The sequence below is a fragment of the Rutilus rutilus genome (assembly GCF_951802725.1).
Source record: "Rutilus rutilus genome assembly, chromosome: 13".
Classification (NCBI taxonomy): domain Eukaryota; kingdom Metazoa; phylum Chordata; class Actinopteri; order Cypriniformes; family Leuciscidae; genus Rutilus; species Rutilus rutilus.
In genome coordinates, this window is record NC_140218.1 from 6,820,336 (window position 1) to 6,846,498 (window position 26,163).

At 40.2% G+C, this 26,163-nt stretch overlaps 1 protein-coding gene and 1 long non-coding RNA gene across 7 annotated transcripts; one reads left to right on the forward strand and one right to left on the reverse strand.

Annotated features, from left to right (window-relative positions):
- Window positions 1-26,053, reverse strand: LOC311302615 (E3 ubiquitin-protein ligase TRIM39-like). Of its 5 annotated transcripts, none has more exons than XM_084428603.1 (9): window positions 25,935-26,005; window positions 18,274-18,369; window positions 18,041-18,149; window positions 7,738-8,294; window positions 3,295-3,390; window positions 2,933-3,166; window positions 2,693-2,840; window positions 2,352-2,378; window positions 1-2,226 (listed from the first exon to the last, which is right to left on the reverse strand). In XM_084428603.1, exons 4-9 carry the CDS (start codon window positions 8,290-8,292, stop codon window positions 1,688-1,690), a joined length of 1,599 nt encoding a protein of 532 aa, XP_084284729.1. In that variant the 5' UTR covers window positions 8,293-8,294; window positions 18,041-18,149; window positions 18,274-18,369; window positions 25,935-26,005; the 3' UTR covers window positions 1-1,687. The 5 variants fall into 5 exon arrangements, with proteins under 5 accessions (XP_084284729.1, XP_084284730.1, XP_084284728.1 ...); XM_084428604.1 differs by lacking the exon at window positions 25,935-26,005 and adding an exon at window positions 21,261-21,390; XM_084428602.1 differs by lacking the exons at window positions 18,041-18,149; window positions 18,274-18,369 and having other exon boundaries at window positions 25,935-26,053.
- On the forward strand, window positions 16,905-19,246 carry LOC311302655. Of its 2 annotated transcripts, none has more exons than XR_014629632.1 (6): window positions 16,905-17,004; window positions 17,102-17,181; window positions 17,313-17,433; window positions 17,549-17,618; window positions 17,856-17,965; window positions 18,682-19,246. It is a non-coding gene; the product is annotated as an uncharacterized lncRNA (long non-coding RNA). The 2 variants fall into 2 exon arrangements; XR_014629633.1 differs by lacking the exon at window positions 18,682-19,246 and adding an exon at window positions 18,122-18,136.
- Window positions 26,054-26,163: the final 110 nt, after the last annotated feature.

The window sequence follows — 26,163 nt, forward strand, 5'->3', positions numbered from 1 at the left end:
GTGAGAGACCTATCCCCGACCCGAAGGCGCAGGGAAGCGACCCTCTCGTTCACCGGGGTGAACTCCAACACATGGCGGCTGAGCTGGGGGGCTATAAGCAAACCCACACCAGCCCGCCGCCTCTCACCATGGGCAACTCCAGAGTGGTGAAGAGTCCATCCTCTCTCGAGGAGTGTGGTTCCAGAGCACAAGCCGTGCGTAGAGGTGATCCCAACTATCTCTAGTCGGAATCTCTGAACCTCACGCACAATCTCAGGCTCCTTCCCCGCCAGAGAGGTGACATTCCATGTCCCTAGAGCTAGATTCCGTGTCCAGGGATTGGGTTGTCTAGGCCCCCGCCTTCGACTGCCGCCCGATCCACTTAGCACCGGCCCCTTACGGTCCCTCCTGCAGGTGGTGGGTCCACGGGAGGGTGGCCCCACGTCACTCCTTCGGGCTGAGCCCGGCCGGACCCCAAGGAATGAATAAACCAGTCTTTTAAACTCCTTGATTTTGCCTAACAACTTAAAATATAATCTGAATGCATAAACTAGCTATAGTAAAATGTATTTACATCTTTTGACAGAAAGGTTTTTGCAGGTTTTAATAAAATGTTATTTAATAACAATAGCCATAATAAGCATATTTCCAGTATGTTCCTCAGGATTGCATAGTATAGGCTAGTCAGCTCACTCATCAGACTCCTCAGTAATCCTCTGCATACTTCGACCGTTGGTTGAACCGGCTCATTGTTTTTTTCATTATGTAGACTGCACCTTTTGAAATGCAGCTTGTAAAATAAATCACATCTGGCATTTGGAAAACTACTCCATTGTACTTCCTTCCTAATGCCTCTTGACAACACTCTACATGTGCATTTGCATAATAATTACAAAGCTTTTTAGTTTACAAGAAAAATCAGTTATAGATCTGAACACTTGTTTTTATTCAGATGCTGCAGTTATTACAATATAAACCAAAAATCACAATATTTCACAAATAGTTCAATGTTAAAGCTGGAGAGGAGAGAGAAAAAGGCTTTAGAAATTTCCAAAATAACTAGTAGAAACTTTGGAAAGTTTGAAAATTCTGTATATTATGTAGAATTTCACTTTATAATATTAAATCATATTATGTAAAATGTCATAGTAAATTTAAAAAGGAAAGTATAAATGAAAGTTCAAGGCATACAAATCTTTCTATAGACTTGTGACAAATTGGCCATACAAAAAGTATTCTCGTCGCTTGATAAACTTATGGTTGAGCCACTGTAGTCACTTGGACTATTTTAAACATGTCTTTACTAACTTTCTGGGCCGGCAAGTTTCGATCCCATAGAAGCCTATGGAGGAGTGAGACAGCTCTCAGATTTCATCAAAAATATCTTAATTTGTGTTACGGGGTTGGAACAACATGAGGGAGAGTAATTACTGACAGAATTTTCATTTTTGGGTGAACTAACCCTTTAACAACTTACTAACTATTAATAAACAGTAATTAGGAGTTTATTGAGGTTCTTAATAGTAAGTTCTTAATAGTAAGAATTTAACCTTAATCAAAAGTGTGAACATATTTGTTTCACACAACATAACGCACAAATATTTAATTATAGTTGATGTTTTTTTTGTTTTGTTTTTTTGAGGGCCTGCAAATAGTTTTTTTTGCACTTGTACACATTCTAAAAACATTTTTATTTTAGTTTTTCATTTTAACTGACAGGAGTGATGATCAGTGGGTTTGAGTTTTTACCTTCATCATTATTGCATGGGCTGAAATATGGATAAAGTTTGTCAGTGAAAGTCTGACCAGTGAAAGAGTAGATATGAGATCTGGACTCCACGTTATAAAAAGAGACCAGACCCTCCTCAAAATCCACAAACACACCAACCTTCTCAGGTGTCTCTATCTGAGGGAATATAACCGCTGGATCATCACAAGCTATATGTTGATTCTCATTCATCAGAATCAGAGTCCAGACTCCATCCTCAGGTCTCAGTCTGATCTCCCCCTTCCTGTTAATGGATTCTCTGGCCACTCCTAAAGCCCACTGAGTCTTTCCCTTCACCTGCACCTCATAGTAAAATCTCCCTGAACTGAATCCCTGCTTTGCCAGAACACGAAGACCCTGATTAAATCTCTTTGGGTTTTCTGGGACTTTCTGCTTAACGTCTCCATGACTGACTTGTTTTCCATCATCAGACAGGATGAGATATGGATTCGCTGTATCAGGATCCAGAGTCACATCCACTGAGAGAGATCAGACATTATCAATCAACTTCAGATCAAACTTTTTCAGACAGAGAGTAAATAATACAGATTATATAAAAAAGTATTGAAGTGTATTGAAGAAAATGGTATCAGTCACACTGTACCTGCAAACTTCTGCACAAACTTCAACCCTGTGGACACAGATGACAATATAATCATAATTTATTCATAGAACTAATTTCAGTTTTTCTGTAATTGAAGCATCAGCGGCATGAAAATGTTGCTCGTCCATTTGTTTGTGAAACATATGTTTCAGAATCTGTTAACAGTAAATATACTTACAATAGAGGTCTAAGACTTTACAAGGTTAGTTGTTTTATTACATTTTTGAAACAGTGCGGTCCTTTACAAACTGACCTTCAATTGGATTTAACCCATACTATTCCTTGAAAAATGTTCTTAGTTAATGACAAAAAAACAACAAGTGTATTTGATATTCACATACCAGTTTGACTGAGCTGTTCATTCAGTGTCTCATGAGTTTTCTTCAGATGAGTCAGGGCTCTATACAGAGAGTTCACATTCACATCAGAGTCAATCCTGATCTCAGTCCAGTTCTTGGTGTGTGGACGACTGTTGAGGGATGAGCTCATCTATAGCAGGATATAGAAGACTGTTAAATGTTAAATCTGAGTTTGTCCTGTAATATAGTACATGATGACTGATGAGACAGATGATGACAGACCTGTATGAGATGTAGATGATCTTCAATGTGTGAGAGCTGCTCCAGCTCAGTGTTCCTCCTCTTCAGCTCAGTGATTTCCTGATGCAGCTCTTTAATGAGATCTTCAGCCTGTTTCTCTGCTGCTTTCTGCTGTTCCTCCATCATCTTCAGCTGATCAGACTGACATCTCTCAGTGGAGCGGATCAGATCAGTGAAGAGCTCAACACTGGTGGATTTCTCTTTCTCTGTATTTCTCTGATGAATGAGATCAAATAGGTCCGTCTATTAAGTTTTATCTTTTTAATTGATAACCTTTATTAAGCAGAATGAAATATAATGATAAATAAAAGTATCAATTTTGCAATGTTTTAACTTCCACTCACCTTTCTCAGCTCTACTGAGTGCTGGATCTCTTGAATCTTATTTATTCTGTCCTGGATCATCTGATGAATGTCAGTTTGTCTCTTAGCCAGATGATTCTACATACAGTGAAAAACATAACTTTATCCTTTGAAAACAATCTTATTAAAAGTGGCTGGAAATGTCTTTGAGGATAACATTCTTAAAAAGATGACAAAATCAGCATTTAGCAGATTTATAATAATAAAAAACAATTGACAGTTTAAAGGTAGGGTAGTCAATTTCAGAGAGGCTAGCAAGCAAGCTAAGTTTTGAAAAGCATAATATCCCACCCTGCCTTCAGAGTGTCTCCACAGCGTCACAAGAGACGGCGATAAATTACCTCATGTATCAAAGCACATAACATTACAATAATAATGAACATAAACTAGCGTTTCCCAACCGCGAGAGCAGGGGTGCCGTGTAAAAACTCCTTCAAACATTTTAAAATTGCAAAAAAAAAATTTTTTTTATGAACAATCAATCTCGGATGTCTTTGATATCAACAAATAACGCACACAAATTTATAATAAAAATGCAAATCGTAAGTTTTCGGCATTGAATTGCGGGCGGTTGCGCATGATTTAATTCCCGTGCTTCATTCCCAGTGCGTCGACATAAATATAAAAGGTATTTTATATAAAAGGTGCTTTATTTTTCATGGCTTGTTGCGCTTGCGGTCAAATCACACATATTGTCACAACGTCCGTCTTGCCGCGTAGTCACGTAAACACAACGGTTAAATCCGTGCGTTCAACGGTAACGCACGCAATTAGGCCTAATGTTTTTCAGTTTAACACGTTAAAAATATTTAACGCAATTAACGCAGCATCCGTTTTTTCTGTTATTTTTTGGCTAGCGTTACATTATATTGTAGAGGTGGAACCTCTTGATTGTTCGGATAGTCCTTGAAGACTGGTGACTCCGGTAAGAGAGTAAGGGCTTGGAGAGCTACATTAAAAAAATTTGTAATATGTTGGGCACATAAATAACATGTGAAAAAAACAAGGACCGAGACGTCGCCCGGCATGGCATAGCCGGGGCCCCACCCTGGAGCTAGGCCTGGGGTTGAGGCTCAGCTCGAACAAGTGACATGGGGCCGCCCTCCCGTGGGCTCACCACCTGCAGGAGGGACCGTAAAGGGTCAGTGCATAGTGGATCGGGCGGCAGTCGAAGGTCAGGGCCCCTACGACCCGATCTCGGGACATGGAAACTGGCTCTAGGTACGTGAAACGTCACCTCACTGGCAGGGAAGGAGCCTGAGCTTGTGCGGGAGGTTGAGAGGTACAGACTAGAGATAGTCGGAATCACTTCCATGCTCGGCTTGGGCTCTGGAACCACACTCCTTGAGAGACTCTCTACCACTCTGGAGTTGCCCATTGTGAGAGGCGGCAGGCTGGTGTGGGTTTACATATAGCCCCCCAGATCAGCCGTCATGTGTTGGAGTTCACCCCGGTGAATGGGAGGGTCGCTTCCCTGCACCTTCAGGTCGGGGACAGGTCTCACTGTCATGTGTGCCTACGGGCCAAATGGCAGTACAGAGTACACGACCCTCTTGGGGGTCTCTGGGAGGGGTGCTAGAAAGTGCTCCGACTGGGGACTCCATCGTTCTACTGGAGGACTTCAAACGCCCATGAACGGCCCCCCTGATCTTAACCCGAGCGGTGTTCTGTTATTGGACTTCTGTGCTAGTAACAGCTTGTCCATAACGAACACCATGTTCAAGCATCAGTGCACGTGGCACCAGGACACCATAGGCCGGAGGTTGACGTTCGACTTGGTTGTTTCATCCGGGAGGGGCAGAGCTGTCAACTGATCACCACCTGGTGGTGAATTGGATCTGATGGCGGGGGAGGAAGCTGGACAGACTCGGCAGACCCAAACGTACTGTGTGGGTCTGTTAGGAATGTTTGGCCGAGTCCCCTGTCAGAGAGATCTTCAACTCCCACCTCCGGCGGAGGTTCGACTGGACCCAGAGGGAGTCTGGAGATATTGAGTCTGAGTGGACCATGTTCTCCACCTCCATTGTCAATGCGGCCGCTCGGAGCTGTGGCTGTCAGATCTCCGGTGCCGGTGCTCCGAACCCGGTGGTGGACACGGGAAGTAAGGGACGCCGTTAAGCTGAAGAGGGAGGCCTGGCTGGCTTGTGGGATTCCTGAGGCAGTAGATGGGTCCGGCAGGCCAAGCAGACTACAGGCTGGGTGTTTGTGGATGCAAAAAAAAAAAAATCGGGCCTGGGAGGAGTTCGGTGAGGCCATGGAGAAGGACTATCAGTTGGCCTCGAAGAGATACTGGCAAACCGTCCGGCGCCTCAGGAGGGGGAAGCAGTGCCCTACCAACACTATTTACAGTGGAGGTGGGCAGCTGTTGACCTCAACTGGGGATATCATCGGACGGTGGAAGGAATACTTCGAGGATCTCCTCCATCCAAAAAGGGAGTTGCCCTGGCCACCTGCTCTACTGGCTCTGCACTGCAGTCTCCAGTCCTGCAACTTCACGCACCTTGCCCTCCTTCCCTCCCCCCAGGTTCCCCTCTGCTCCACCTCCCTCCTGGATTTATGTATCTGTTAGAGGAGCATCTGGAATCCGCTCCTTAATGATTAAGATTAATGATTTGGTGTGCACACCAAAAGTTAATTTAATTATTTGCACGAGTAGTTTACAAAGTCATTGCAAAGATGCAAACAGATGCGAATTCGAGCCGGGCATTGCGAATGACGCGAATTGTGATACTCATCTCAATCATGTCTTCTGCACAAGTTGAAAAATTAGATCAGAAAATTCTCAAGATGCCTTGTCGCACAAGCCAATCAGTGAAGAGCTTATTGACACGTTTGTGCGCTGGGCACCTGTCATCCTCAAGTAGCGCTAGAAGTGGCTGTCATCCAGGCACAGCTCCTGGAGAAGACAGTGAAATTCACAGAGTTGTGTGCTGTGAACTCAGACACGTTGGTGTTTGGTGTTGTTCTTGATGTGCGTGAATACACTCCTCATCGCGCAATGTTTTTATTTACGCCAAGTGATGAGAAAAACAAGACACATCACGCGAGTAATCTAGAGCGAGTAACGCGATGCAAATGTTTGCTTTGCTTTTGGTTTGCACACACCATAAGGGGGAGGCTATGTCACCAGCTGGAGTTCCCTTAATCTCCACCAGAGGTCACTCCTACTGACTCTTTCTTACTCCGTCCTTTGTATGAGACATTAAAATGATCCTGACTCTCTGTGGTCATTAAAAATTCCAGGATGTCCTTCGGAAAAAGGGGTGTAACCCCGGCATCCTGGCCAAATTTGCCCATTGGCCACTGTCCATCATGGCCTCCTAATCATCTCCATATATACTGATTGGCTTCATCATTTTCTCCTCTCCACCAATAAGCTGTGGTGTGTGTTCTGGCGCAATATGGCTGCCGTCGCATCATCCAGGTGGATGATACACATTTGTGGTGGCTAAGGAGATTCCCCCCTTCCATATTTAAAGCGCTTTGAGTATCCAGAAAAGTTATATATATATATATATATATATATATATATATATATATATATATATATATATATATATATATATAATTATATATATTTAATTATAATCCATTGTCTGTTCTAATGATTGTGTGGTTTTGTTCAGCTGTGTGTGATTACCCTTGTCAAAGTCTGCCTTAAATAGGCCTGTGTTTTCATTCTCAGTTTGCGTAGTCTTGTTTTGTGTTACACTGCTATTCTAAGCGCCTGTAACCTGGTTTTCCTTGTCTTGGTCTAGTTCTTCTTCCCATTGTCCTCAATATCCTTGTTTGCCTGTGTTTTTGGACTCTATTGTATGTTTGGATTGTTTGCTCTATGGTTTTGACCCTATTCGTGTTATATGGATTACCATTCTGGATTGTCCCAATACTGCTGCATTTGAATCTTCAATCCAAGTCTCGGAGTAGTTTGTGACACACCATGCATCATATCTCATTGTATTGGTTCAGGAGTGTCTGAAAAGGTGTCTGCTGTTTGTTTGTGGTGCTCGGTGACTGTGGCTGTGTCCAAAATCGCCCCCTACACCCTTGAATAGAGTACTATTTAATGGGAAAAACATTTGTAGTGGTGTCCGAAACCATAGTGAACATTATTGAGTGCACTCATTCAATCCCACAACGCTCAATGGCTAGGGAATACCCATAATGCACTGTGATGTCTATATTCAAATCGCTGTACAGGTCACTTCAAGTTAAATTATATTAAACTTACTTTAAAAAAATGTAGTTAAATCTCATATAACTTAAAAAAAGCTGAAATTTCTTAAATTATTTTGATTTCAACACTTCATTAAAAAAAAAGTTACATTCTTACTGTTCAAAAATAACCAGGAATAGCCAATGTTGTCGTCCTTATAAGGTTGTAAAGCTTATAAGGGTTTAAGTGTTTTGTTTGTATCTTTTTACCTTCTTTTCTCGACTCTCCTCCTCTATAGGAACAGTGTTGTGAGTCCTGTGTTCTCCTTCAGTGCAGAACAGACAAACACACGTCTGATCATCTCTGCAGAACAGCTCCAGAGGTCTCTCGTGTTTCTGGCATATATAATCCTCCAGATTTTCCACAGGATTTATCAGTGTGTGTTTCTTTAGACGTGGGACATTACAATGAGGCTCCAGATGAGACTCACAATAAGAGTTTTGACACATCAGGCAGGTCTTCACAGCTTTCTGCTTTCTTTCACCACAGACGTCACAGAACACCTCAGATTCTCCTAGATTGAGCTTCTCCTTAAAGAGTTGCGCAACTTGTCTGAGTGTTGTATTAATCTTGAGCTCAGGTCTTTTGCTGAATGTTTCTTTACAGAATGGACAGAAGCAGGTCTGTGTGTTCGTCCAGCACTTGATCAGGCAGGTTCTGCAGAAGTTGTGTCCACATGGAGTGTTGACTGGATCAGTGCACAATTCCAGACAGATGGAGCACTGGAGTTCCTCATTTAGTGCTGGACCACTGGAGGATGCCATGACTGAAAAGATAAGTAATGATGACTATATCATCTAAATTTCTGAAGAGAGCAACTTCCATAATACAAGTTGTATGTGATTTAGTTTGTGTTCTAAAATGAAAATTAGCCCATGATTTACTCACCCTGAAGCCATCCTAGGTGTATATGGCATTCTTCTTTCAGACGAATGCAATCAGAGTTATATTAAAAAATGTCCTATCTCTTCCAAGCTTGATAATTGGAGTTAATGGTAATGATAACTAATGATAATGGGAGTTCCCTTTCGTGGTCACTACGAGTTACGTCGTGACGACAAATGGGGTTTCGCTTAGAAAGCCTATCACCTTCAAGAATACAAAACTAGTCAATGGCAAGAAAATGCCATGAGTCTGCAGAATTTCCATAGCGTAACTCCGCCCCACCTTGTGGGTAAATAAGGAAGTACGCTGGCAACATGCAGATATGTTTTCGCTTCGGAGCCAAGAGTTTTCTTTACTCCCACAAGCCATTCTGAATTATCTTAACTTTACGAGACGAGCGGCTCTCTAGTGTGTTGTGGTGCAACTCGACCACGCCCCCACGCAGGGTGTCCCCACTCTCATGTCTGGACTGGTCGATCCGCCACGCACATTACTGACCTCGCTCTACGGGCGACATCGGTACCTGCGTGATCCCTGGGCCAGGTGATGTCCACAAGTTTTGTCTGCGGCACCGCCTGTCTCTGCCCCTTAGCCGGCCAAACGCCAGGCTAAGCAGCACTCCTGAGACGGGCAGCTTGGAGTTAGGGCTCAGTTCCTCTCAGGATCTGGTAGCAGGACCACTCTTTCCCCCGGCCCTACAGAAGGCCGGTCATTCTGCTTTGCTGCCCCATCGAGGGTACATCTGTGGTTCCCATTACCCTGCTGGTTCAGTTCTTGGGAGCCTGGCTAGAGCTTGCCAACCTGTCCCTCTGGGTCGAGAGAACCATCAGGCTCGGCTATGAGATTCAGTTTGCACAATCTCCTCCCCGCTTCCGGTACTACGTACTACTTCCATGCCCCTGTCATGTGTGCGGAGGTCGCTACCTTACTGGCGAAAGGTGCGGTCGAGATTGTCCCTCCAGCCGAAATGAAGTCGGGGTTCCACAGCCCCTACTTCATTGTACCAAAGAAAACATTCGGCCTCGGGGTTACGGCCAATCCTGGACCTGCACGTCTTGAACCGATCTCTTCACAGGCTTCCGTTCAAGATGCTCACGGCCAAACACATTCTCGAATGTGTGCGGCCACAGGATTGGTTTGCAGCGATCGACCTGAAGGACGCCTACTTCATGTCTCCATTCTTCCTCGACACAGACCGTCCCTACGGTTTGCTTTCGAGGGGCGGACATATCAGTACGCGGTTCTCCCATTCGGTCTAGCCCTGTCTCCTCACGTCTTCACGAATGCTGTCGAGGCAGCCCTTGTTCTGCTACGGCAACACGGTGTTCGCATCCTGAATTATCTGGCTGATCCTAGCTCGCCCTCAAGACCAGGTTTGCAAACACAGGGACCTAGTGCTCCGGCACCTACCCCGTCTGGGCCTTCGGGTCAACTGGGAGAAGAGCAAACTTTGCCCAGTGCAGAGGATCTCTTTTCTCAGTATAGAAATCAACTCAGTCGCCATGTGCGCGCAGCTTACAAGCGAGCGCGCAGTCACTGCTGACTTGCCTGAGACAGTTCAAGGGCAAGAGTGCGGTTCCACTGAAGTTATTTCAGAGGCTCCTGGGGCATATGGCATCCGCAGCAACGCCGCTCGGACTGCATCATATGAGACCGCTTCAGCTCTGGCTTCGCGATCGAGTCCCGAGGTAGGCATGGCAACACGGCACGCTCCGAGTACCAGTTACGCCGACCTGCCGTCAGACCTTCACCCCGTGATCGAACCTTAGCTTTCTACGGGCTGGATTGCCCTTAGAACGAGTTTCCAGGCATGTTGTTGGAGTGCCATGCGCAATGGACATGCTGGCTCCTGGACAGGACCCCAGTGCCTTTGGCATATCAATTGCCTCGAGTTGCTGGCTCGCTCTGCACCGCTTGCATGCGTTGCTCAAGAACCAGCACGTACTAGTCCGATAAGACAATACCGCGACAGTAGCATACATCAACCAAGGTTGTCTACGCTCCCGCCGTATATCGCAGCTCGCTCGCCACCTCCTCCTATGGAGTCAGAAGCATCTGAGGTCACTTCGAGCCATTTATCCTCCAGCACTGTGACGTCAACGCCAGAGTTATGCCTCCAGCAGCTTTCGCAATTGGCTAGGTGCCACCATGTGCATGGTTCCCCGTCTGGGCGACCCCCACATGTGTATTTCCACTGTAAGCCTCTCCGAGCATGTGTCTTTCCCTTGGCGTGATTAGGCGTGAAGTGGTGTGATTAGACTGAGAGCCCCAGTCGTCGTCACAACGTAACTCGTAGTGACCACGAAAGGGAACGTCTCGGTTACGTATGTAACCCTTGTTCCCTGAGTAGGCCACTTCAGCTGTACCGCTGGAACGTCCGAGTTCAGTCTCTGCTCCTCAACGAAGAAACATCTGCATGTTGCCAGCTTACTTCCTTGTATACCCACGAGGTGGGACGGAGTTATGCTATGCAAATTCCGCAGACCCATGGCATTTTCTTGCCATTTACTCGTTTTGTATTCTCGAAGGGGATAGGCTTTCTAAGCGAAACCCCATTCGTCGTCACAACGTAATATCTGGCTGTCTGCTGGAAGCTAGTTATTTTAGTTTTAAATATGGACATTTTTCTTACACAAATGCATCGCTTCACTTCAGAAGGCCTTTATTAACCCCCGGAGACACGTCGAGCACTTCAATCATGAATAGATGCGCTTTGATGGACTTCCAAAGACATACCCATTATCAAGCTTGGAAGAGCAAGGACATTTTTTTATATAACTCTGATTGCATTCGTCTGAAAGAAGAATGCCATATACACCTAGGATGGCTTCAGGGTGAGTAAATCATGGGCTTATTTAAATTTTTGGGTGAACTATCCCTTTAAAAGGCCCCTATATACTTCAAGAGAAATCGAAGAATGAACTGATGTGATGATGTGAACTAGAGATGCACCGATTGATCGGCTGGTGACCGGAATTGGCCGATTTTCACGTGATCGGCCATAACCGGCGACCGGCCGGTCAGTCTGACATATGCCGATTTTATGCCGGTCAAATGCACTCGGGCGCCGCATGATTAACCTTTTGAGCGGTACGGTCTCATATATGAGATTTGTATGTCTGTGCCCATGAGAGTACGGTGCGGTGCCACATTTAGATGTTCAGTGACGTCGCATAACTGCCAGATTCAAACTGTGCTTTCGCGCGTTGGCTGGCCCTGAGCCAGAGTCGGACGCGTTCAGCGCTGTTATGGCACAACTAAGCAGTGTTTTCAACCTCATAATGTTTATTTTAGGTTTCAGATATTTAAATACACATAAGCACGATTAAAACAATACATTTGGAGTTTGTAAAACACACACTGATGTCTGTGGAAGCAGCAATAACAATCTATTCAAATATAATTTGCCGACATGTGTGTTATTCATATCAGACAAACATAGGGGAAGTAACTATAAAGTTTACTCTATTCTTCTCAGTTCACCGGCCACTTTCTTGCATTTATTTCGGAGAAACTGATGAATTCACGTGCTGTAAATCCGACTGACAGGACAACATTGCGGCGCCCATCTCATAGATCAAGATTAAAGGTTTTTAAACGACCACTCACTTACACGTATTTGAGAATCGGAATATCAGATAGGCTAGTTGATGACATGGTAAGCAAGTTTGTGAATATTTTGAATAAAAAAGGAAAAGTGAAATAAAAGCGACACATCTGTCATACAGTTTTATTGTGGCTGCGGTGTATCGCGTGACGCGTCGCCATGGAAACATTAAAGGGAACGTTTGCGAAAAAACTCACTCGGGGGGTGGGGGTGTCAGTTAGAATATTTTAAACTAAGTTACGCGTGAAAGGGTTAAAGAAAAGATGGAAAATAAATATTTGTGTGTGCTGTAAAGTGGTTAGAAAAAAATTAAATCGGAATCGGCTAAAATCGGTATCGGCAGGTCAAACTCAGTGAAAAATCGGAAATCGGAATCGGCCTAGAAAATTGTAATCGGTGCATCTCTAATGTGAACTAAACACCTTTTTACTACCATTGGTCTGTGGCGATTACGTAATAGGTAGGTGTGTGCGGAGGATCCGCCATCTTTGACGTGGAAATCTTTTCTGCCGCATTTTTTCTGTTGAATACGTAGAGGTCAGACATCTGCGAGTGATTACATGAACTAGGGATGTCCCGATCCGATCCACGGCATCGGTATCGTGCTGATACTGGCCCAAAATGCTAGATCGGATATCGGAGGGGAGAAATTTTTTTATCCGATACCTATGATCCGATACCCATTAGGGGTGGAACGGTACGTATTCGTACTGAATGTACGTTCGGTGCATGGATTTTAAAATAAATAAATCTCGCGTGCACATTAATTAATGTAATACGGAACTAACGTTACTGTTAGATACGCGCATATGCGGGTTCTTTAGGGACACCTAATCTGTAGCCCGCCTTAGCTCTGAACGCGCGTCTATATCGCTTCAAACGCTCACTTTATCATTATACGCGCGCGGCGCGTCCTATTCGCTTTGGACGTGCGAATGGATTCAAACTGTTCAAGCATCGAACTAGACGCGATAGACGCAAATTTGACGCTCTATTCGCGTTTGGTGTGAACGCAGCAAAATGAACAGGCTGCGATGTCAAGATTGCAATGCTGGAGTGTGTGTGTGTGTGTGTGTCAGAGAGAGAGAGAGGCACGGGCGCGATCGAACAGTGGAAACGAAACATAAAAACATACTCCGTCATTTTCATACAGGACATCATTAAAACTGCAAAAAGTAGTGGCGCAATGGATAAGACACATGCCTTTGGTGTGAGAGACCCGGGTTCGAATCCACTGTGAGACACCAATGTGTCCTTGAGCAAGACACTTAACCCCTAGTTGCTCCAGAGGCGTGCGACCTCTGACATATATAGCAATTGTAAGTCGCTTTGGATAAAAGCGTCAGCTAAATGAATAAATGTAAATGTAAATGTAAGTGTTTAGCCTACTTATATTTGTGTAAAACACAACATTGTGCTTTTGTCAAACTGTAAACTCTTGTCAAACTGTAACTGTCACCCAACCAAAATCTCTCACACACACACACACACACACACACACACACACGCTGTTTAAAAGCAAAAATGATCTCATCTTTTGGACATTCATCATTGCATTGGTTTTCATTTCTTGTCCTAAAAAAGAGCACTAATCTGTTTATTTTTAAGTTACACATTCTACATTGAATAAAAAAGAAAATCAAATGTGTTTTTTTAAAAGTAGTATTATTTTATACAGAAATAAATTATTTATAATTCAGATGAGAATAAAGTTAAAGTTACTTAAAATTTTAAGGAAACAAATATATTGATCTGAAATATAGCAAATTAATTTTAAATTCATTCAAGTTACCAAACATATCTCAAGGTCTTGAATAAAGGCTGGCAGTCTTTCATTATCAACTGTTGTTGTGGACTATATACTGGAGAAGTATTTGTTCTCCATTTGAGTGAGATGTTTTTATGTGGCTAATTGAGCAAAGTGCTTCCATTATATTTTATTATTATTAGTATTAGTTCAAGAATAAAATAAAAATATCGGATTGATATCGGTATCGGCAAATAGCCAAAGCTGCGGCATCGGTATCGGTATCGGAAGTGAAAAAGTGGTATCGGGACATCCCTAACATGAACAAGGTTGGAACATACAGCTCCTTTATAGTAAAAAATTAAGTTGTACTTCTGATGAAACCAGACACTGACACTATTTTTCATCTTTAATACGGTAAAGCTGCTTGATTTTAAGCAATCTATTGTATTAAGTGCTGCTGTATAAACAAACGTGACGTAACATTTGTAAGATCACTAACTTATAATCTCTCAGCAAACTATTTTATTTTATTTATTTATTGGTTTATTTGATAGGGACCATGCATATTCATGAACATTGTTGTATGAAAATACACCATGTAAATATGCCAGAATTAGTAAAAATAAATACTTTTCATCTGCAGTCCCTAGGCCGGTAACATAAAAACGAACATAAAGACAGGCAACAATCCTACAGCATTCATTCACTATAACAAAACAATATACATGGACAACAATATACATTGACAAAACAAACAAACAGTATAAAAATACATGATAACAAAGACATTGTTCATCCACCTCTATATTGCATTTATTTTAACAGTGAAAGTGTATGGGTAATACATTTATAACAGTTAAAAGTGAGTACATCTCTGGTTTTCTAGGAGCCACTGTTTTAAGTTAGTTTTGAAGGTATTGAATGTAGGACACTCTCTTATCGGGAGGGGCAAGCTATTCCAGAGTTTATCGCCTATTATTGACAATACGTTTTGTCCAAAAGTGGTGCGTCTAAATGGTATCACACAGTCCCTATTTACAGAGGCCCGTGTACTACCTCTGCTTGCAAGTCTTTGAAAAAAGCCATGCAGTGGAGGGGGGGCAAGATTATGAAATACTTTATATACTAAACAAGCATACTTGAAACGTTTAAAATTGTCAAAGCTTAAAAATGTATGTATCTCTCTAAAATATCGCAATGGTGAAATGACAAAGCCTTTTTATCAAAAGTTTTTATGGCTTTCTTAAATAGAGATTCAATGCTTTTAAGAGTAGATATGCTACTTAATGACCAATTTGTAAAATACTCAATATGTGAAAAAATCAAAGTATGTAAGAACAACTTGGCAGCTTTGGTGTCAAGAAATGGCCTAATTTGTTTAAAATTCTGCAAATTAAATGTAACTTTATTTGCCACCTTTTTTACGTAACGTTTGAATGTTAGGATGGAGTCATATATGACTCCTAAATACTTGAATTCATTAACAATATCAAGCTCCTGTCCTCTAAAGAACACATTGGAATGTGACACCTTCATATTTTGTTTAGTGAACGCCATACAGACTGTTTTTTTAGTGTTTAGATAGAGACATGACTTAGTAAGTCATCAATGTGAGCCATTGAAGATGTCAGTGTGGATGCTATCTCTTGGTAGTTCTTATCATGTCGTTAGCCTCATAGCATAATTGCCTAAGTCATTTTTTGGCCAAATTGTGATATCTGCCAAACTTTGCTGTCCTACCACTGCTGCATCATCCTGCCTTTCTGCCTATGTTTTCCAAAAACATTGAAATATGACTTAGGCAATTATGCTATGAGGCTAACGATGTGTAAAGATTACAGCATCATCTGCATCTGAACATCAACATTTTTTGCATGCCTCTGGCAGGTCATTTATATACAATGTAAACAAGAAAGCTACACTGCGTAACTTTTTAAGTTGATTCTTAGCAAAAAACACTTTGTTCTATCAAAAGTATATGTGCTCATTCATGTGTAATTACTTCCACCAACTAATAAAGTATTCTCGTAAGCGTAAAATCTGCCATTTATAATACAGCCATGTTGCGCCTCCATCTTGAAAATACATTCGCCAAAGAGGGACATACCTGGAAATTCAAGCTTCGCCTTTCGCGTTTTTACACTCAGTGACATCGTGACGAATGCGAGGGGGAGATTACTCGCGACTGCCGGCAGATTTGAAAGATTGCTGAAGATGGAGGATCACGCCTATTTTCGAGGACATGTAGCAGAGTCGCCAAGGAAGCGAAAGAGAGAATTAAAACGTCAACGCGACGTTGCAAATCAGCAAGACCAAAGTCAATATTGGAGTAACTTTTCCCAGATGGAAAGAGCTCATGAGGAGCAAAGATTTTAAAACGGACGCCGAAGTTGCCTGCTTTCTTCTCGACAGGTAATTCAGCCTATTTGTGTAAATTCAAAGTTTTATAGTTGCTTGTCTAACCATAGCATGGTCGTGCATAACGCCAGAACGACCTCTAGTATAACTTGCATTACTTTTCCTCGCGTCAATGGTGAAAAAGTATTGTTTACCTTGTAACATAAATCTGTGCTGCGACGGATCACAGGTGATGAATAGTTTTAAAGGCGCAATTTTTTAAGCTATATAAAAAAGGACACTGCACAGTAAAATCTCCAGTGTTGAAATCCTGGTGTTAAGGACTTTTAGAGTAAAGAGTTAATTTTCTGGTGTTCAATTTCAAGGGATTAACACTGCTGGTGTAAACCGCACCCTCTGGCTAGTGAAAATATGTGGAGTTAAATTAATAACACCGAGAGAGTGTAATTAGTTACATCCGGGACATTTACGCGCTGGGCGCGACCAGACGAGCTAAAACTTTTTTCAAAGACGCCATTTTCTTTGACTCGCGATGCAAGGCATACGAGGAGGGAAAACGTATCAATTAAGTGTTTTATCGCATTTATACATGCATTTTATAACATCATATTGTTTTATAACAATATGTATATGCTGTGCATGGCTAAACTGCTCTTTCCATTTTCCATGACAACGATGTGGAGCAGACCAGGATGGTGTTGCTTTTTAAGAGTGAAACGACGAAAGTAAGTGTTTTAACTAATTTACAATATGTATTTTATAACATATTGATTTAAACGAGCCGAAACTTTTTTCAAAGGCGACATCTTCTTTGACTCAATACGGAGCTGACGACGAGGAGATTTGCTTGTAATGTTAACAGGGAAAACGCCGAAAGTAAGTGTTTTTACCTAATTTACGACATGTATTTCATGGCATTATATTGTTTTGTAACGATATTTATGTGATGTGCGCGCTTAAACCTTTCTCACAGACTAACGTTAGGCCCTCCATCTTCTTTGACTCGTGACACAGTGCAGACACGGAGTTTGCTTTTAACAGTGAAAACACAGAGTAAGTGTTTTAACTTATTTACAATACGTGTTTTATAATGTTATATTGTTTTATGATAATATTTGTGACGTGCAAATATCATAAAGTAGCCTATGTATTTATCCTCAAACTCTTTTACTCTCGTTTGCCAGCACACCTAGCGTATAACGTTAACTGAAAAACAGAAGAACAACTCCACAAACTGCGGACCGACAATGCACGTGAAATTGTCACCTTATTTCCTTATTTGGAGGACCAATTTTCTTAAAATTGGTAAGTAATTCTTTCATATTAAATATGTATGCAAAATGTATTTATCAGATTTACTATTGGTTGATGTTTGGATATGCTTTAAATGTACTGATTTTGCTATTTGTGTTTGCTATAGGAGCATTTCTATGATGCACCAAGTAGCTAAGAGTAGCAGGCTGGGTGTTTGAGACTAGAACCTGGTGATGGTAAGATTTAACAGATAACATGCATGTATGAGAGAATCATGGACACAAACATAAAAAAGAATCATAGCTTTGTTGCTATTTGGTAGATTTTCTGTGTTTCATAACACTCATTTTGAATTTGTCCAGTCAAAGTATTTTACAAAAGTAAATATATATATATATATTTTTTTTACTTCAAATAAGTTTTCAAACCTTTTCATGATTTGACAGGTATGTTTTCTTGCTGTTTAATTTTAGACTCAACTGACTGGGAAAAATCTGCCCATCACCTGCCCCCAACATCACAAAGCCACAACAACGGAGCAAAGATTCTTCCGGCAGCTGACTATTTAGTGAGATTTCTTAAGGTGCGTGTCTTAATTTATTCTTAAAGGGATAATTCACTTTGAAATTAAATGTTGGTAGGCTATGATTTAGCTTACCTCAAGGGCATCCAAGATGTCTTTGTTTCTGCAGTAGTTTCAATTTTTATATTTTTAGGTCAAACCGTTCTTGTCTGTCAGTCATATAATACAGGTCTATGGTCACCACCTCAAAGAGCATGCACAGAGAAGTCCAAATTAAACAATCCCCCATCGTAAGTACACATTGATGGCCTAAGACACGAAACGAGCAGTTTGTGTGAGAAAACTAACAGTATTTATATCGTTTTTACCTCTTGTACACAACCACGTCCAAGTGATCTGAGGGCGCGCGCGCTTCCTTTTTTCTGTATACCTTTGCGTGGCTTTGGAAGTGGTAGTTGAATAGGCTGTCGATCAAGGGACAAATCTCTTAGATTTCATTAAAAATAACTTCATTAAGTGTTCCGAAGATGACCAAAACTCTTTCTGGTTTGGAACAACATAAGGGTGAATAATTAATGACAGAATACAAATTTTTGGATGAATAAAGTCATTAATTTACTTGGAAATCAGTAAATTCAAGTCTTAATCTTACCAAAATAGTTTCTTGTTTGAGTCACGAAAGTCTAAGATGGTTGAACTTTTTCCACCATAAACTTGCTGTATTTATAAAACACAAATTGTATTGATTGTAATTGGTCTGATTTTGTGTTGTCTAGGGAACCAGCACTTCAGGATTTTGAGAAAGTTGGATCTGCACAGCCTTTCCTTCTCTGTGAAACAACTATGCACTGAACTTTACTGTTAGCAACTGGACAGTGGACACAACTGATCCACTCATATTCTGCATTTGTTTTTCATCTGCTGAATGTTGTTGACTCAAGCACTGCTGTACTGTTGCAAAGTCGAAGGTACTGAATCAACTTCACTGACACAGGACTTACATTCACTGACATGTACCGGATTTGAGGTATTACAGACCATTTGAATAAGCAGCTTTCATATAATTCTGGTGACAGGAATGCATATATTGTGCCTTCATCATTTATTTTAAAAGTTAACCTATGATGTAAAGGGGCTTGTTAGTTAATAATAAACTAGTTTGTTAAAACAACTGTTTGCATTTTGCCTTTATTTTTAACTTTACAATGAACAGAATTCTACTGTGATCCCAGACTGAGGTTACAATTTAACTTTCTGGATTGTTTTGAAATAAAGGTTTGAAAGAGTAATATAGAGTGATGTTTATTTCAAAGAGTTTATTTTACAGTTCTTTAGAGTGGCAGATGCAGAACACTAATAAGAAAAACTGGTAACTCCCTTAGTGTTTTTATTTGTAAAAATGTGTTTTATCAACACCAGGATGGTGTAATATTTGACTCCTATAAGGTTGAGAAGATTGTGATTTCCATTCTATTAAAAGTGTTAGGTCAACACCAGAACAGGGTAGAATTTTAACTGCACCCAGCTCTGTTTTTTATTACTTTATTTCTTAATGAGGTACATTCTTGTCAGTCTGTCGTAAGACCTGATTTTAAAGATTGTTTCAATAATTGCAAACGCAAGACGACGTAAAGTACATGCATCTGATGAGTTTTATCGAGTTTATATCAATAGCGCGTGCTCTCTATAGGCATATTCATACTTTGCCGCTATGTGAAAAAATCCAGCAAAATGCGCCGGCGCGTTTGTCGACCCCAGAGGATTAACTTTAGCCTAACCATAAATTGTGCTTATATATATGATCACTCACATCAAGACGCCGCTGCAGTGGTGGAGTCCATGCAGGAGGAGCAGCGTTTGGCACTGCGTCGCTTTTCAGCGCGAGCTGCGTGGAGAAGCCCATTTCCACCTCTATTGCGTTTCAAAAGCAATTCCGTGTAAAATGCAGGTTTCACACTCACGGTCTTCCAGGCCAAGTGCATGCAACCACTGGCGCCTAATTTCCAAGTCTGCTGGAAAGCTATGCAGTCCAGCAGTGCTGTTGCAACCAGCAACACTACACCTACGTACCCTCCTGACATCTGTACTAAATACAGATAAATCTATGCTAGCTCATCCAAGGGCGTGGTATCTCGTACCAAGGGAGGGCGTGGTGAACTGGAACCTGCTTACGTAGCGTAGTACCGCTTACGTCACGCAGTACCGCAAACATCCAATAGGAAAATTCAACTGCAGTAGCCACCGTTCAACCTGAAGAGGGCAGCACTCAGACGTTTTTACACCATATATTGTAGAATTAAAACACTTTATACCCAAATGTCAAAAAAGTTACTCGAATCAATGAACAGCACTAATAAAGCCCCATTCTTACAGATCATTAACTAAAAAAAGTTGGTTTAGGGTTTAGTTACCCTTTAATAGCTGATGTAAATTGGTCACAGTCACTCTCCAGGTCTCCTTTAGAGAGGACACCATTCCATTCAATCTCTCCTAATGCCACCCCAAGGTTTTCCTGTTGACCAGCTGGGACTGATTCATACATATTGTTGTAGCTGAGGAATGAAAACGATATTTTTTAAGCTTCCTGGCAAAAAGAATAATATTGTGATCTGACAGCCCCGTCATTAGATTAAAGGTCTTAGTAATTCTTGCTGGTAAATTTGTGAACAATAAATCTATTTTAGTTTCAGACCGATTAGTTATTCTTGTGGGTTGTTCAATTAACTGTGTAAGATTAAAATAGTCTGTAATATTTTTAAGCTTTTTTTCTTCCACCCTTATCACTCCCAATTGACATTAAAGTCCCCCATTAATACTTTGTTAAAATCCAAACTGTGAAGGAGGTTTTTTAACTGATCATAGAACTCAGACTTTGCTGAGGGTTTTCGATATAGCCAGATTAAACTAATTTCAGATGAAAGTGAGATGTTGACACCACATTCAATATCAGTTTCCCTAAGCCATTCAATTTGTTTGCAATTAATAGTAGCCTACTTTTCACATATAATAAAACTCCCCCTCCCTTCCCATGGTCTCTATCTTTCCTAAAAACATCATTACAATAAGGGCCTCCGGGGAGGAACAAGTTAACCTGTCAGTCCAAGAAAATCAATATTAGAATTTACAAGCAAGTTTTCCAGTTGTTCGCGTTTGCTTGCCATACTCCGAACATTTAAATGTCCACCAAACAACCCTTTAACTTTGCATCGAGGGTCCCACACAGTTCGAGCCTGATTAAGCTTTTGGAAAAACTTTGTGATGCGATGTTTTTTCATCACGGGATTCCTAGATCTCTTTGAAGGCATAGTCAATGTTAGACCTACACCATAGCGATCCGGTATGATTCGGGACTCACCAATGGAGACGTTAATATTCCACTCTCGCAACGGGATGACCTCCTTAACACTGCCGCTGGAGTTTGTCGAGCTAAACATACATAGCCCTCAGCTGTAGCCTGTAGACGCTTCGTGTTCCCTTTACGCAATACCATCAGAAATGAACACGAGCAAGAAGCACAACTGGATGTACGGGAAGCCAAAAGGTTAAAAAAGTATTGTATTTTTTCCGAAACGTAATTTTTTTTAATTGTTTTGGAAAACGTTTTTCCCCATCTGTCAGTTCAATCCAGCTTCTTTATTTTCAAATTTAAAACGTATTACCGATTTCAATGCAATGTTTATTAAGGTTCTGAAGGCCCAATGAAAGAAATAGGTCAATTTAAACTGAAATTTCAGTAGGCTATAGGTTATTTTTGATGTTCTAGTTGCTGGCAAGTAAATTATAAGAAAGCTATAGTCCATGGACAAGTATGGGCTTTTTGTTTGTATCAAGTCTTGGTATATCACTATACCTCACTCCTGTCTGAGGAATTATCTTGAGTTATCGCCACTGTCTAGAATAATTATAATTTAGAATAGATTACTTAGCATACATTTTGAAATTGGAGGAACGTCTGCGAATGACATATTTATGGTATTTTTTTATGCCAAATGTGCCTTGAGTTTTATAGCTAATGATTTCTTCATACATTTTTGGATCCATTGTTGGAATGTGCCCGCAAGAATAGAAATTCAGGTGACAATGTTGTGTGGTCATCTCCCCAATTTATAACACCATTTATTAACTTGAATAATTGATTGATTTAATTAGTGCCCTCTGCAATTTTATGTTAATTAATTATGATTAAAATGTTATGTTGCACCCATGTATCTTTAAACATGTTTAAAGAAGGTTGTAATAGCAATATATGGTTTTATTCATATTATTATTTTTTTCATACAGGGAACAAAGTTTACAAAGTTGTATATCATAAATCTGTCATCTCTGACGTTTTGCAATCTTTATGAATAATAATAAGACAATAATATGAGGCATTGAGTTTTGACGTCAACACGGACAGATATAAAGGCAATTTGTATGGGCAAATTCAACTCAGACATTCAGACATGATACAAAAACTAAGAACAAGCGAGATTAATTCAATTCACAGAAATATTACTGGAGTGTGAGAACCATTTTATTATGCTGCAGTGTAGCAAGACATTTACATGTTGCACCAATACTTTTTCGCTTTCCGTACATCCAGCTGAGCTTTGATGCATCTGCTACGCATGTTGTCATTAGACGCACACACACACACTAGCTATGTAGTTGGGAGAAATGCACCCCCTAGAAAGTTTGTGCATATGTGCATTTCTAGACATTTAAAGGCCAAAAAATGTATTTACAAAATAGCTTGAATACCATATCAGTGGGCAGTAGCCTATATTATTTATCAATACCCTCTCTCTCCTCATCTCGATCAATCAATCTTTTTCTCTCAGTCTCCTTATATTGCCCTGTTTATTTCCCTCCTAAAGCTGAACTTTGACTGATAGTCTTTTTGTTTTTCATCTGTCAGTGAAGAAAGTAAACATAGGGTCAACTGATATTTAACCTATTTTTTATTAATCATTTTCTTAGACAAGTTAATTTACTGAAGGCTACGAGCGCTTGGTATTCATTCATAATATGTGCACATTCCTTATTAATCTTTTGCATAGTATGATGAAAACTGCTTTGTTAAAGGTACAATATGTAACATTTTTGTAATAAAATATCCAAAAATCACTTGCACAGTGTGATTTATTTCCTGCAGTTGTGTACCTACAATATCCCAAAAGTTCCCAAAGATTTTTAATTTCAGAGAAATTACAATTTTAAATAATGGCTCATCCCTGTTCACTTGTCGCCTTTCAATGACGTAATATCCACATTATCCCTGGTTTCCGCTCGTACTGCCATAGTAACCATGGCGACAGACGTGGACAACTGCGTTACGTCTAGCGATGTGCTCACACTGTTGTTGTTTCATTCAAACATTATGGACCATGGCAAGCAGACTTTGGGACAAAAGGAGAAAAAAATGAGGATCAATATCAGCATGGCGTTTTCGAGATGCCGAGAGGTAGCGTAGGCTAACTTTGACACTTCGACTAATGCCGCACTTGCATGTACTTTATTAGACAGGTGAGCAAATGTACATAAAACTAATCAATGTTATAGCCTATAGCTCAACATTATGAAATGTTAGAATATGATCAGTATGTTATTCTAATGTTGATCTATCTTACTGCTAGCCTCATACAGACAAACTAACATAACTTTCAACACAATCAAATGCAGTTTAGTGTGATAGTGTAGAACAAGTGAAACAGCGCTGCGTTACCTCACAAGTTTCATTCGTCTAATAAACTGACCTGTATGAGTAGGAATACAGCACTTGCGGGTAAGTTAGTTTGGTAGAATGAAATGTCCTTATTCCTTTGTATCCGCGGGACTCACGTGTGCCGCTGATATCAGTCTCTCATTAGCAATCGCGTCCTGCTTCATACCACAGTCATGTTAAAAAATCTGAATGTTTTCACTCATCCATAAACATTATTAGATCCTTCGGCATGACGACAAGTTCCATAATTCCGCTTATGCATCATCAACATACACCTTTGTTATTGTAAGAGGTTAGCGACCCCTAGCGGACGAAAAAAAAGAATACATATTGAAGCTTTAATGTTTATTGTCTCCTCAAATTGACAGTTGCTAATTACTCCATTCCATGAATCAGGTAAATTATAGGCCTATTTTCAATTCAAAATGGCGAAATTAGACAAAAGTTTCAGTTTGCCTGATTATTTTTGACCGTCATCTAACATTTCTATCCTAAAACAGCTGTCAGATATGAAATGTTTAGTTTAGCTACTTGCATCTTATCTCGCATTTTATGACCATAGTACTATTTTATGACGTTCAAACTACCCGAACCCCCCCCCTGTCTACGGGCATTTGTCTCTGGGAGCCACAGTACAGCACATGTAACCAGTTTTTACACACAACACCATTTTATACAATCCCAAAAAGGTCATATATATATATATATATATATATATATATAAAGGAAAACACAGAAAGGGGTGAAAGTGTAATTTTTCAAACAAATAACCCACTAAATAAACATCTGTAAACACCAGGTTTCATTTTTGTTACAGTTTTTTTTATTCGCTTTGGTACTATTTTCACAAGTTAGGTGTACATTTTCCAAACTCTTAGTGCTAATATCACAACAGATCATCAAAAGTGCACTTTTTTCAAACATTTCATCATGTTTTCAATTGTGTTAGCACAACACACAAAATCACAAAGTATCCTTTTCACAACACAAAATAAGTGTTTCGTCTGCATAAATGTTTCATTCACAGTCACTGCCTTTCATAAAGCTATACTATCAAACTTTTGATTTGCATCTCTTCTTGTTCAGTTTAATACATTTGTCTATTATTTAATCCAACTGATCTTAATGGTTAATCAATGAATCATTTGTTACACCTATAGATTTTATAGATATTGATTCTATATACAGTTTCTATAGAACTTGTTTGCAATTTCCAATATGGAAAACCAAATGTAATGAATTATTTTTACATAAGTGATTTATAGATAATAACCTCCATGATGTTCAAAGTGTGTGAACACGCATGTGTGTGTGTGAGAGAAAGAGAAAGATACAGAGAAATTTGCCATTTGTGCAAATACTGTAAAGCAGAATAGAGTATAAGGGAGAGGAAACAGTCAATGACTGTAAAACATCAGATTGATCAGAGATGCATCAGTAGAAGGGAGACGGGCGGCATCAAATACAGCATTTTACATTACAGTATGTATGCCATGTGATACTGTAAACATGGTAGAGACATGGTAGTTACATTACTGTAACTCAACCTTCATCTGTAAAGGTCCACTACTGTATATTCAGGCAAATAGTCAAAATCATTTACTGTATTCATCGCCAGCAAACTCTGTTCTAGCACAAAACCTCATGGCTGTGCTTCATCACACCTTTTGATAACACACTGGATAGATACTATTACAAACATTATGGATTCAATTACATAAGTTAGGTTATGCACATGTATTTTCTAATGTGGCATAGCCTTGTATTACTGTAATTATTTCAGCAACAACGGTGATTTGAAACATGTATCTTGCATTGTTTGCTGTTGAATGAACTGATTGTTAAAAGTACTAAATTGAAAGAAGATCATACTGTTGTGTTTCGATGATTAAACCAAATGTTCTCATTACATATTACAATAATCCTGTGTTTGAAACAATGATTATGTGGACTGAAAACATGTGCAACTGACTGAAAGCATTACATCAGGTTTTGAAAGAATGACTAGCTGTGTTACAAGTGTGATCAGTTTGGATTTTTGTACTAAGAGTTTTGAAAATGTACACCTTACTTGTGAAAATAGTACCAAAGCGAATAAAAAAAACTGTAAATGGACTTTTACTAGAAAAATCATAATTCGGATTTTTTTTTTTTTTTTTTACGTTCATTCTGTCGCCAGTCTAAGAACTTCCTGGTTCTAAAGTCTCTAAAGTGTGACTGATTTACATCCAAAAAATTACTTTTACTTTTACCAACAATCTGATGCTGCTTCCGAATGTTACCAAACTACTGAACTAAATCAGGGTATCTTCCGTCACTTACCTGTGAGTGAATATCAGATCTGGTTGTTAATTTCAGAGTTTCTGAAAATAAATGTTGTAAGAAGCTTCCAGTTCATTTATTCAGTTTCACTTTTACTTGAGTCTTTACTCATCTGCAGTGATGTCATATAGCTCCGCCCATAATCATAATATGGACCAGTTCCTCATTCATCCCTGCTGAGTGTAAACGGTGCAAGAAACTTTTAGAATATAAAGTTACAGTTTACACA

Excerpts from the sequence above, each read along its gene's own strand:
- LOC311302615 (XM_084428601.1), bottom strand. The coding sequence starts at position 21,339 with ATGTTTAGCTCGACAAACTCCAGCGGCAGTGTTAAGGAGGTCATCCCG. Across the intron at positions 8,295-21,260 it reads GAATATTAACGTCTCCATTG|TCATGGCATCCTCCAGTGGT; the intron begins GTGAGTCCCGAA and ends TTATCTTTTCAG. Across the intron at positions 2,841-2,932 it reads ATCATCTACATCTCATACAG|ATGAGCTCATCCCTCAACAG; the intron begins GTCTGTCATCAT and ends ATCCTGCTATAG.